Below are 13,261 nucleotides of genomic sequence, written 5' to 3' on the forward strand. Positions count from 1 at the left end.
GCAAAATGATGTTTGCTAATTCCCTTAAAACTAATCAGAAAGCTCATTGTCCATGGCTTGTTATTCATGTTTCAATTGAATATGTTGCACCTGTCGAACTTTAGGCTTAATTAAATCTGTTAATAAAAAACAAAATTAATTTTAATTATGCATTTTTACGTCGTTCGATGAATTGATTATATTAAAAATGAATTTAATTGAAACCTGGCGTGTGAATGTAAAGGTTAACTTTTTACATAACATAAAAAAACATTTGTACGATAATGTTGTGATTGTGGCGCATATTTTATTGATTAAATCTCAGGGCCTGCCATAACTCAAAGGGTATGCTAAGTCCAGTAGGCTTTCAGCGCTGTCCCTGACGTTAATTGCCTATTAATTTGCAGCAACATTTCCGCAATTCTATAATTCAATGAAACTGAATGCTCAGTTGCAGAGTGTCAAGTGGCGGTGCTGAACGATCGGCAATGGGGAAACCAAATGGAGTGGCGAAAATTCATGTTATATTGAAAATCCACCGAGTGCGATAAAAGCCGGCAGGTCAAACAAGGCCAAAGGATGGTCCAAATGCCGATGATACTCTGCCAGGCTACTAAATCAATAAAACGGTCAAGCAGTTGACGGCGCATAAGTCGAAAACATAAACACATAAAATGCTGGCCCATAAAAAGGAGCTTCCATTTCATTTGTAAACAAAAGCATTCCGTATTCCCACCGAGCGGCCGGAACAATTGTATGCGGGCATTGTATAGTATGGTATAGTAGTATACTAACCCCTGGCTTTTGTTGGCCCTGCTGAGCTTTTATTTTGTTGTGCGGGAGGTGCTGTTTCAAAAAGGCTAAATAAAAATATTTTCTTTTGTCCGCTGGCTCACAGCTGTCCAGATAATGTCCATGAGTTGGTTAGATGGACGGCTGTTTAAAATCAATTTAAAGCCGAGCTCCACATTTTGTTGAGTAACTAAATTATAGATTCATGACTTCCAGTTTTCGGCTCTCATCCCCAAATGCCATGTTAATAGACCTCGAAAGGTTCTCAACGGACCTAGAAAATCAAATGTGCGTGAGGAATATCAAAGATCATATCTCAGGGCAAACTGTTAAAAAGTCAAACGGACAGCTTAATAACCAACCGAGAACTCAACTAAGTGGAAAACGACTGAAATTATCCGTAGAGTAAAGGCGAACATCCTCCACTATTTTGTTTTATTTACGCTTCATTTGAAGCTGTCCCTACCACATCATTCGCTTTTGGGGGCCTGCAGAGTGCTAAGTTTCGTTTCTCTGTGGGTTTTTTTGGCTCTTCATTTTATTCTTTATGTTGACAAGACAATTTGCAAGATACATACCAGGCATGTAACGTGGGATGTCTGAAACGGCTGAGCACATATACACAAGAAATAAAATATTAATGCGGCAGATCAAAGCGAAGCATACCGTAAAACTTGCGAATTATTCCGCGCATACAAACGCCCAAAAGGAAAAAGTTTTATTTTGTTTTCTGTTTGCTGGTCCAAAAGTCAATTTATGGTTTTCCACCCGCATAATTTCATTTTATTTTGGTGTCCTATATTTTTTTTCCTTTTCGTTGGTTCATATGAGTGAATTATGTGAAAAGCGTGTATTTGCTAGCGTTTCTCTCAGAGGTTGTAAATTTTGTTTTGTTTTAATGAAGGCTTTGTTAAAGTAATTTTACCCATTAAATATGTTTTTATTTCATGCTGAAAAGCGGCCATCAAATTTTAAAAAGCCGAACAGCGCGCAAAAAATATATACAACGTGAAAGTCGAATATACTGAATAAATCGGAACTTATTATGAAGAGATTTTGTTTATAGCCTGCATATTTGTTAAAGCCTTTTTGAAATTAAAAAATGGCAAAGACCAAAAGGCATAAAGAGGCATTTTTAGAAATTTACCAACGCGGGAAGAGAATATAAAACATATTTTTATATCGCTGCTATGGGATGAGGTAAACTGCTGACAGCGCTGACCAGAAACTGCATCGCCAAACCCATTTATCAAAACTAATAGCCGGCTAGATAAAGTGTGAAAAAGTGGAAAACGATAGGAGGCAAGTGGAACCATTAAGGGGAATGCAACTAGAAATAAGAAAGGCAAAATAAGCAATGTCGGAAGTGGGAGACAACTTACAAAAAAAAATTGTTTCAAAAGTTCTTAGCAACCTTAAAAATACAGTGACATATACTCAAGCTAAGTTTTATAATTGAAAAATATTAGATCGAACAAAAGGAAGTTATAAACCTAATAAAAAAGAGAAACTATGGATGGCCTGAATAGAGAATGTGTTACTTTTGAGGAGGCTAGCCCTAATAATCCCGATTCAAGGCAACAATTTTGGCATTTACTGCTCAGTCTGGCCAAAGACTATTGGCAATGGTTTCTAAATATTTTTTGTTATCGGCCCATATGCAACGTAAAGTTATCACTTACTGCCGATCCGGAATGCTTGGATAGGATTAGCGAAACAAGAGGCTGGAAAACGGCGGCCATTCGATGCATTGCGTTTCATCCAAGCAGCGTGTTGATGGCTCTTTTAACCAACCAGGACAAAGTGATGCTCCATGACGAGATGAATTGCTCACCCACCAGTCTGCAGTCCTGCCAACAAAAGGACATCACTTGTGCCACCTTTCGTCCCTGGTCTGAGGGCTGTGAATTGGCTGTGGGATGTGCGGCGGGCATTTGTTTGTGGCAACAGAGTGGACGCTCCAAGGTGGATCACAAAATTCGACATATGATGGGCAGCCATCACATGCGAATCCTCGAGGACGAGGGGCACACCTATGTGACTAGCTTGCAGTGGAATGAGGACGGCACCATCCTGATCAGTGCCGCCCTGGGATCCTCGCATATCATACTGTGGGAGCCGGACTGTCGGCAGAAAATTCGTCTGATCCCATCACCGGATGCACTGAGCGGCTTTTCCCTGCTGCGCTACAGTCCCAACTTTCAGGTCCTGTTTTGCGTATCCTGCGAAACTGGCGCCAGTTTCTGCCAGCTGAACAGATCGAAGTGGAAATCGGAACAAATACTGAACCAAAGCCGCATTCAAACGGCTGTCTGGACCACTTGCAGCTCCTATTTGCTGTTTGTGCGGCAAGGCAGCACTCGCGTTTACTCGTGTACCAACAATGCTGAGGCCACAGTTTTCTTATGCCCAAAACCCGTCTGGAGCATCGAATTGGTTGTGGATCTGCGGGATGTCACCATCTGCTCTGGCCAGCAGAGGCATTGCGGTGAGCCGCAGACCTTTGCCATGGACCCTCTGGGCCTCTACATGGCCGTCATCTTCAAGGAGCAACCATTTGTGCTGCTCTGCCTTTTGGTCATGACACGAACTTTTCCACTCCGACTTCTTCCGCTAAACTTCATTGATTGCGATGTGGAGGATCAACAATATCCCACTTGTGCTGGCTTTGGAATTTCAACGAAAGCCGATCCACAAACTCGATGTTTGGTGATTGCCTGGAATGCAGGGCATGTTCAGCGACGTGTAATCACTGCAAATTGCTTACAACAGGCCAAAGTGATTCATAATATTATGTAATGGGTGTGTAATTAACTCAAAAAAAGGGGTAATAAAACTGTTGAAGGGATTGCATTTCTAGGAAATAAATTAACAAAGTTACACCTCAAAGATGTAAATATTTTTTAAGAAGAGTTACCAATTGCCCAATGGGCAGTTTACGCCCAACAAAAACAGGCATTATCTTTCTTAAATTCTATAATGGACTATATATTAAGAAAACAGTTGCCTGAAAATGTAGTCCAGGCATTACCTAAAATGTATGAACATTGTCAAAATGTATTTATATCTACAATGAACTAAATTTTAAGTAAACAATGTCCTTATAATTAAGTCAATACATTTCTCAAAATTAGACTAAGTTTTAAGAAAACCATGGCCTAAAAATTGAGTAGTAGTAGTAAAATACGCCTTACCTAAAAATAAAATTTTAACCCGTTTGGAAATGTATAACAATACCTTTAAAATAGTCATAATATATTTAAAGCATAAAGAATCCTTGAAATGGTGTCGATATAATTCATTCTCCTGCTCCCATCTGCAATTGCCGTATATGAATATTCAACGGAAGCGCTTATGCAAATGGAAAAGAACTCAAGTCTGCAAGCAACCAGTTTTCGGATTCCACCACCACCCACATGATACCAGTGATTGCCGGTTGTTCTGCAGGTACTTTTGTTCACCTGACAATCGTGAAATAAGCTTAAGGGCAATAAATCTTTGCCTCGATTTCTGATTGCACACCGAAAAATTGGTTTTACACAGATTTTACTCTTTTATAATTGACGTTTTTTGTTCTATCTGGGCACAAAGTTGATACGGAAAGGTTGCGCAATTGAAAATAATTTCATCATGGTGCCGACCGATTGGACCGATTGTTCAACAAAAAGGTCCAATTGATAAACGACTTTTTGCCCCAATCATAAGAATTTAATGTATTTATACAGTCCGGGGGGTTCGATTATTGGGATGATACATTTTTGGGCTAAACTGCGCTTTAACGACTCCCTTGATGCTAGCTCATGCCGAGGCACGTGCTAAAAAAGGCAAGAGACAAAATAAATTAATGCAGTCTAACGACCAAATCTCAATGGATATTTACGATTCAAAGTTAATCTAATGGAAATTGATTTGCCGAATTGTTTGTCCTACAATGTGATTCCACCTTAAAGGGACCTACAAGTTTAATGTGGTTTAACTCATGTCAACATTTGATTAAATCAACTCACCCACTTAACAGTATTAAAAAATGTCTTTTCAAGCTAAATTAAAAAAAAAAAACCAAAAAATGGTCAGCCGAGTATCGCAATCAAAAACGAGTGCACACTTGAGCATTTCAATATTGACCAACAATAGACAGCAGAAAAGGGAGCTTAGTAAGAATAATCCGGAACAAACCGAAAGAAAAACAGAAGACAGAATAGAAGACTCAGGACCACATAATCGCAATCCTCAGTCCGGCTCAATTGCGTCCACTCATCTTCAAACCAACATTGACTTTAGTCTGCAACTTTCCTTAGGTAAACATCTTAAAACCGAAATGCCTTTCCTGCCATAAAGTAATTTCTGGGAACAGAGAGATATTACGCTGACCAAGGCGGAAAAAGCGCAAAAACATGAATGCAAATAAGTTTCCCAACAATGGGAAGGCAATGGGCGATACTCGTGAATCACTTAACTTCCCTGGACCACAAAGGCAATATGCAAAAGTCTTTGTTCAAGAGCCATCCATTCGTAGATGTAGCAGAACTAATGGAATTATCAGACTTATAAAATAGTCGGTTACCCAAAAGTAGCCTTGCATGCGTAAAAAATACAGAATACATTCCGTAACTAAAGCTAAGACCATGGCAAAGAAACAAAATGAGTTTTTATTGGTTGCGCACAAGGACACACTCGAGTCTTCAAAAATACGCACAAGAGTACAAAGTCTAAGGGCCGCAACATTAAAGTTTAATGTTGGGAGTGCAAATGTGTACCCATAAAAATCATTTAAATGTTTGTTTGTTTTTCCCAGATCTCGTTCTCTGTCGTTGTCAACGTGTGAAAATGCTTTGGGGGAATACGCATATTAATTATCTGCCACATTTACGTGGTAGTTAAATATATTTATACATTCTGTTGGTTAAAAGCCAAGGTTTTAGCCACAGCACTGTGTTATAAAAGTCGATAATTTTCGAAATACACTAAACACTACATTTGTGCCATATTTATTATAACCAATTTAGTTTAAGCTTAATGATTAAAAAGAATTGTTTTTAATATACATATTTTCGATTGCTCACAGTCAAGAATATTCAATACAATGTATATTGCTTAAATAAAAATAAGCCTCTGAAGAATAAAGTTTATCACCGCTGCATATTGGAAATACCACGAACTCTTGCGACTGAAACCTCGCAATCAGCCAAATCTGTATTTATTGTTTTAGCATATTTTGCGCAAACATCAAAAATACAATTTAATGCAATGAACGCGAGGCCCCCAAACGGCAAACTTGGCAATAATTTTGTGCAGACGTGGTGTAGGCCTCGATATGCTGACAATGTGAGCGTTGATTTTTTCCGTCAGTTGCGAGGACTAAGAAAACTGTAGTGACACAAAAAGACGACCCACGACGAGAATGGAAGGGAAATGCGAAGTACACGCTAGACATACCAAACAACTTCACTTACTTTTATGGCCAAGTCTTTGTGTCGCTTTGTGGGGAACTTTGGGGACTTGGGATTACATGCGCACCCTGGGATGTGTGTCAAATGGCGTAAACGCAGAACAATCAGCAATGAGGCATCAATAATTCTTAACGCGTTTGCGGCACTCTCGGTGTCGGAGCGGTTTTGGAATTCGCCGTTCGTTCGTTTTCATCAAATCAGATGGATCGAAGCTGGCGGAAAAACGCGACTTGGCCCATTAAAACTAAAGTTTTGCCCAATTTTCTCCGTTTAACTTTTCCCATGACCTAAGCGAGGCCTGCGGTTTTTTGATTTATGGTGCCACTGGCGGCAGGCACCACAGCCAAATATCCGCAATATTTACGCCCAGCCCATCGCGTTTGTCTTCAGCCGAGTGTTTCGTTTCGTAATCACGTTTTTATCTTTTACTAAACAACTCATGTATACGACCGCACAAATTTTTTGCAAAGCCTCACGTCGAGATTATTTAAAAATAAAGAAAACGACAAAATGGTGGCACATGGCGCGTGAAGCGAAAACTTGTTTACCAGCTAGTATATAACGAATCATGCTCTGCAAACCGATAATTGACAGCCCAAAAGATTTCGTAGTTGCCAGAAGGAAAGCATAATGTTGTGGGAAAACAAAGGAAGTGTCTAACGCAAGATGCAGTGGTTGATTTAAATAGCCCTAAGCATTTCCAGATGCTTCACGTTGGCAACTGCAATTGGTAATGTAACCAAAGTTCTGAAGTACTTCTCAAGTGATGTTATGAGCAGTCCAACAGCTTTCTCTGGCCTGTCAAATTTGTGCATAGTTTCCCAACCACTTCTGATTGTGAGTGGGCCAAAAACGAGCAACGCAATTTAGCTAGGTGTGTTGCCAAAAATATACATTTTCATTTAAAAAAGGAATTCCCAATTTATATAAGCTCTTATTTACAGTTTAGAGGACTAAAATCATCACTGCGTTAAGAACTGATAAATGGCATGACAACCGCCCTCAAATGTAGGCAACAAAAAAACACATTGCCTTGGAAAATAAACAAAATACATTTTCACTTTGACCGATAAACAAACTGGCGCTGTTTTATTTTTGGTTTAATTAAAATTTATGCATGTTGAATGCGAAATTGTAGATTACGGCGCACACAAAACACAGCTATATATTTGAATTTCGTTCAAAAATCAATGGGCAAACTATACCCTGTTTGCTTTATTCTTTCGGAGGAGTGAAGGCAAAAAGTAAACAGAGCAGCCAAAATAAATACCCAGCCGCAAATCCTTGACAAATCTGCTGCATTGGCTTTGGCGGCGGTCCCTTCGAGATAAATCTTTATTGCCTCATTTTGCTTAACGTTGATTCTATTTTTATACGCTGCCGAGGGGTGTGTTGGCATTTTGTGTTTTGTTTTTATAAACGGCTTGTCGTTTACAAAACTATTTTTGGAAAAGGAATGCTAGAAAGTGTATGTAAAAGTACACAACATTGTTTTCCCATTTCGTACGAGTTACGTGTATTTTTTCCATCTATTCGGTTTCTTAGCCTCACCATACCAACTTTTTTTTGTGGCCAAACTAACAGCGCTTGTGGCAGTGTCTTCGGAGTGCGGCCAGAAAGACAAAGGCCCAGCGATAACATGGCTGAGGAAAAGCCCGCATGGAAACTTTGGAGTCAACAATAGCAACACAGGCTAGCTACATCAAGACAAAAACTTTGCAAAAAAGTAAGCGAAATAAAAACCTTAAGTATTTCAAACTGACAGACAGAAGCGAAAAATATGATATGTTAACTGGTAAACTTACTTTCGTGACCTTTACGTTAAGTCAACAGTTCTCTGTTCTTACAGCTACATTTGCAATGTCAGCCTGGAGCGATTTTCGCATTTAAACAACGTTAAGGAGATGTTCCTTTGAGAATAATATGAGCAAAAATTCACTGAATATGAGATACTTACATTACGAATATAGCTCCGGCATGCGAAAATCCTGTTTCGTGGAGCCTTCGCTACAATTTAAATACAACCGGATGAAATTATGAAGTCCCGGATACTGTGCAAACAGCCAAAAACTTGATGTTTACTTTGCCGCAGCTGGTGCTTTTCCCGCCGCCAGTTGTTGTTGGCTTTTCATACGTAGATTGCTCACACAGTTTGCATATTATTTTATTTCATTTTTTCCGTTGAACTTTGTACCGACACTTCCTTGTTATTCTTTGTCCAGCACGGAACTAATTTAATTACTTTTATTTGGTGTATTTAAGCCATTCGAAGAGCTTTTAATTGCCGATTCGCAATAATCGTCCGCCAATCAGGTGAAAACACTCATATAAAACTGTCCCATTCAGCACTCGAAATGATTAATTTCCCGCAGACCGAAATGAATTTTTGTATTACACAATAGATGGAAATAAGCAGCACGTACATATGTTGTCACATTTAAGTTAACGTAAATGTATTGGCAGTCCAACAACTCAAATTGAAGTGAACCTGATTCGAATTCAACTGGCAAATTGAATTTTCATTTGATTTAGTTTGCATGGAACTATATTCAATTGAGTGCAATCAAAGCCAAGATTGTTTGGAAACGTAAGGGCATGATGGAATTCAATCGCAGTTGAGCTGGCCAGCAAGAGGGACATATTCATATAATGAAATCGTGTAGTGGAGTGTATACTATTTACTGACCGTAAAGTAACTTAAAATTGGCTCAATGGTAGTTGATCAAATCTGCTGTTGTAGGGAGCGTAGGGTGCCCCCTGATAAATTGCAATATCAATACGAAGGAACTGTAAATTTTTTTGAAAACTTTCTGAAAAATGCGCACATACTATATACACTTTCGATGGCAAACCAATGTATTGCTGCGCCTGACAGCATGCAATAAAAAAGCACGGGCACACGCACACAGGCAAACGGCGGCATAAAAATGGCAAAGCAATGGGAAACGGAAACGGAAACCCATTTTAAGGGGGGGGGAGGAGAAGAAAGCGAAAGCCCGGGCAAACCGCTGATGTTCAAACAATAAAGTTCAAGGGTATTACAAACAGGCAGTCGCCACACACTCGCGTGTGCTTAAATATGAGTAATAGGATTTGTTGCATCTGCCTGCGGTGGCTGAAGGCCTGCTTTGGGTCAAGTCCTGGGCCTGTTTGCCTTGGGTGCTAATGGAGCACTGGCTGGTGGGCCTAGTGTTTACCGAATTTTAATTATGCTAATGCATAACGTAAGCAACACCCCGTGTATGCGGGCAGGTGTATTCAACCGAATGGCAAATGCACATCTTCTCTGTATAATAGTACCTAAACATCGAGTTTGCCTTGTTTGTCTGCTCTATCGCCTTGCTCCTTTAAGTATACCTGGTGTTTTATTGCTTTAATTTCCGGAACAGCGCGAAGCAGTGGTGATTATCTGCCAACGCTTACGTTCCTTAATTGGAGGGGACTCGACTCTAATTAGAAGCGGATTAGTTAGTTTGACAGCAGCTTTGGTTTAGTTGAACATAAGCTCAAATGCTATCGATTTGGATCGATTTTACTGTGGTTATCCAAATAAGTTGGGTATATATTTACACTTGTTTATTTGGAAATAAAAAGAAAATATATCCAGAATAAATATAAATGCTTTTTATGAATTTTCAACATTATATAAATATAGTTAGCCATCTTTTAATCCATATATATTCGTTTGCCAAATATCCGTGGAAATAAAATGTATGGCGCGAAAAAAACTTTTAGCGCATTCATTTGGCTATTAAAAAACGATAAATAAGTTTTTAAACTGATTGTTGAAAATATATCCCAAATTAAGAGAAAGGCTTTTTATTCGCTTTGAGCATTAGAATAAATATAATTGGCTTAACAAAAACATAGCCATCTTTTAAGCCATACATATTAGTTTGCCAAATATCCGTGGAAATAAAATGCATCGCGCTAAACAAAAGCTTTTAGCGCAATCATTTGGCTATTAAAAAACGATAAATAAGTTTTTAAGCTGATTGATGGGCTTAAATGTCAGTGAATGCCACTAATCAAAGGCCACTATTTTAACTAACGAACCAGCAAACAAAACAAAACGCACTTCACAGAACAAACGAGGATGGGGTTTTGTGGTAGACAAAAATAATTCCCGAATGCGGCGTTCATTCATAACGCTTGAGTTAGGTCAGAACCGGAAATTCGTTGAATTGTGTGGATACAAGACAGGCATATCCGCAATTAGACTCACAGTTTGTTCAATTACAGGCCACTCCACAAATAATTTACATATTTAATTTGGTGCCGACACCCGAACTTCACTCTCGAACCAAAGCGAAACTATTTCACACTAATTGAAATTCGCGCAAATTGACGTATCGCGACGAGTTGAAAGGTGGCCGGGATAACGGATAACGAGCCGCGAGGATAACCGCACCTATAGCCAGACACGAACGCACTGAACGCGGTGCCCGGAAGACGGCAACGCCTGGCATTCGAAAGCGCAACAGCATCTGGAATCCGCAGGACAGGGTTGTTACTGCGCGGCAAGCAAGCACGACGAAGGACGACCGCTCCCGAGCGTCCATCGGTTGGATGCTGTTCGCTCTCCCGCTCGCTCTCCCAATTCTGCAGATTCAGCGAGAGAGGCCAAGCTTACTCGTTCAGTAGGTCAGAACCACATCTGCGTTCCACAATACAGACGGGTTCGGAATATCAGGAACGGGGTTGGGTCCTTAGGATATTAACAAAAATAATTCATTATTTTTATAATTTAATTACTGGGAATTTATAATTATTTTGACATTTTACTCAAAATAGAAAAGGACACACAAATTAAATGTATTTTATATGGGACATTTAACCCATACATCAAATACATTATTTATATTATTTGTCATACTATTAATTCACCCAGTTATTACCATAGAAAAATTACCTCAAAAAAATCATTTCTTGCGACTTAACTAATGGAATTTAAAATGCAAAAAAGTGGTACATCTGGGTTTTCCATACTAATCAGAAGAATAAAAGAGTTAAGTTAAAACATCATACCCTTTAAAGGTAGACTTCAATTGGTACAATTGTATTTGTAAACAGAAATGTATTTTTATTTGACCTTACTTCAAATTTCTTTTAAGTAATTACTTAAAATTTTATAGAATTTTATATTTTTTAGATACAAGTTACTCAGGATCATAACACAAAAACGACCTTAAGAAAAATTAGTAAATAAAGTTAAACAAAACACAATTAACTACTCAAAAGAAAGGGAAACTTTTAGTGAAAAACATAATTGACTGGGTTTTCATGGTAATCCTTTTTTTTTATTATAAAATCGATATCTTCAGGGGCTTCACCAGTGTAACTTTATTAATAAAAATTCATTTTTTTTGTCCTAATATATATATATATATTTAGCTTTATTTTTTGAATTTTTCGATTTTATTAGACCAGTATCATGTCGGAAGTTTGAGTACTTTTTTTTTGGAGCCTCGGCAGACAACTTATAGTCGCGTTATTTCTCAATATTTTTGTAAAACAAAAACCTTAATTTAAAGTGGAAAACGTACCTTATTATGTGCAAAAATTTCAAAACTCTCTAGTATGTACTTTCTTTAAAAAAATTCCACAAATTGCCTTTTTTTTCATGGATTACTCTGGTAATGTCACTTAAGAAATTTAAGTATTTAACGTATTTATGAACAACCCAACCAATTCAGGTCCCTTTGTTGTTTATCGCATAGTACTTAACCTTCGTCTACCTATGATTATGATGCTGCAGCCCTCTACAAAAATCGTCAGTCCTGGTAATTTAATTAGTCTGTCTCTTTTTCTTTTTGATCTGATACAAGGCTTATAAATAGTGGTGTTCTCAAGTCGGCCCATAGCTCGATAACAAATTCTTCAAAATGCAGTCAGTTGTGAAATCTCAATGGATAAATGTAATAAATGCGGTATGATTAGCCTCGTTGGTTTTATGTAGTTTGATGAACGTACATATATGATATGTAAGGGAAAAAGTGACGGGGTAAACAGTTACAAAACATGGCAAAAAAAAAAAAAAAAAAAAACGTCTACTTTTGCTGCTTGTATGACCGGCTGGCTGTGCAAGACATTTACGAGCGTTTGAATTTGACAGATTTCTTTTATTAGAGCGACAGACAGCGTCAAAGGAACTGGCAAAGCGCTCATGCGTGCAAAATCCGGCTGGTGGCTTTCTATATATGTACCTACCATATACGTTCAAGCCAAGGATTTCGAGGAGAATTTAATAAAAACAAACAACTTGGCAGAGCCCAAGGCGATTGAAAGTCCGTATGAAGACGTCATAAAATCCGTTATGCAGTTCAGCGCATTTTTACCACACAAAGAGCAGTTGAATGGATTAGGCAACTTGGGAATGGGACGAGCCCCCATTTAGTTATGCACTCAATAAAATCTTTGCTTAACTACTTCTTTGTTACTTGTGCTTTAGTTGTTTCAAAGACAAATCACTTTGATATAACTAACATTTGAAGCGCGCACAAATTAATTAGACAGACAAATAAGAGGCTTGGCTGAATACAAAACAAAATCAGGTTCTCCCTTAACGAATAAAGTGTAAAGAGTTACTAGTTTCTAAGCAATATTTGTTGGCCCTAAATAGACAATAGCACATTGGAAATGATTTTGTAATTCTTGCTCATTTAAAACGTTCCAATTAGCAATCGATCCGCCGGCCTTCGGCTTTACACCCCTTGGAAATCAAAGGCGCTTACTGAACGGAATAAAAATGCCTTCCCCCTTCGAAATCTACTTAACAATGCACGCTCCTCATCGTCAATTAAGTTTAATTGCCCCAGCGAACCACTCGAAATATGCATACAAAGTGAACCGGGGCTTCATTGAAATACGCTGCCAGCTCTCCATATTTACGCTGCCCAACATTAGCAGTCCCCACCCATTTAACAATCAATTTATTTCGCTATACTTTCGGTCTTGTGCCCCATCGATCCTTAAACCGCTCTCCACATCGTCCCTATCCAAAAAGCAAGTTTTGCAAGTGCTATTTTCTTGCGCACTCG

General features: G+C 38.6%; 2 protein-coding genes across 8 annotated transcripts in view; one reads left to right on the forward strand and one right to left on the reverse strand.

The window, feature by feature from the left end:
- Positions 1 to 10,633, reverse strand: part of LOC128262680 (uncharacterized) — a 118,988-nt gene extending 108,355 nt beyond the window's left edge. Inside the window, exons 1-2 of one of the 7 annotated variants that reach the window (XM_052997083.1) lie at positions 10,447 to 10,633; positions 8,179 to 8,450 (exon numbers count right to left, since the gene is read on the reverse strand). The gene's annotated coding sequence lies outside the window, so the exon portion shown is untranslated. Of the gene's footprint in view, positions 1 to 8,026; positions 8,039 to 8,178; positions 9,719 to 10,299 lie in introns of those variants that run through there. The other 6 variants (XM_052997082.1, XM_052997081.1, XM_052997078.1 and 3 more) reach the window with 6 other exon arrangements.
- On the forward strand, positions 2,214 to 3,718 carry LOC128262686 (aladin). Its single transcript, XM_052997096.1, has one exon. The coding sequence runs from the start codon at positions 2,284 to 2,286 to the stop codon at positions 3,568 to 3,570; it is 1,287 nt and encodes a 428-aa protein (XP_052853056.1). The 5' UTR covers positions 2,214 to 2,283; the 3' UTR covers positions 3,571 to 3,718.
- Positions 10,634 to 13,261: the final 2,628 nt, after the last annotated feature.

This window comes from Drosophila gunungcola, unplaced genomic scaffold (genome assembly GCF_025200985.1).
Source record: "Drosophila gunungcola strain Sukarami unplaced genomic scaffold, Dgunungcola_SK_2 000001F, whole genome shotgun sequence".
NCBI lineage: Eukaryota > Metazoa > Arthropoda > Insecta > Diptera > Drosophilidae > Drosophila > Drosophila gunungcola.

Coding starts and splice junctions, on each gene's coding strand:
- LOC128262686 (XM_052997096.1), top strand. CDS start 2,284: ATGGATGGCCTGAATAGAGAATGTGTTACTTTTGAGGAGGCTAGCCCT.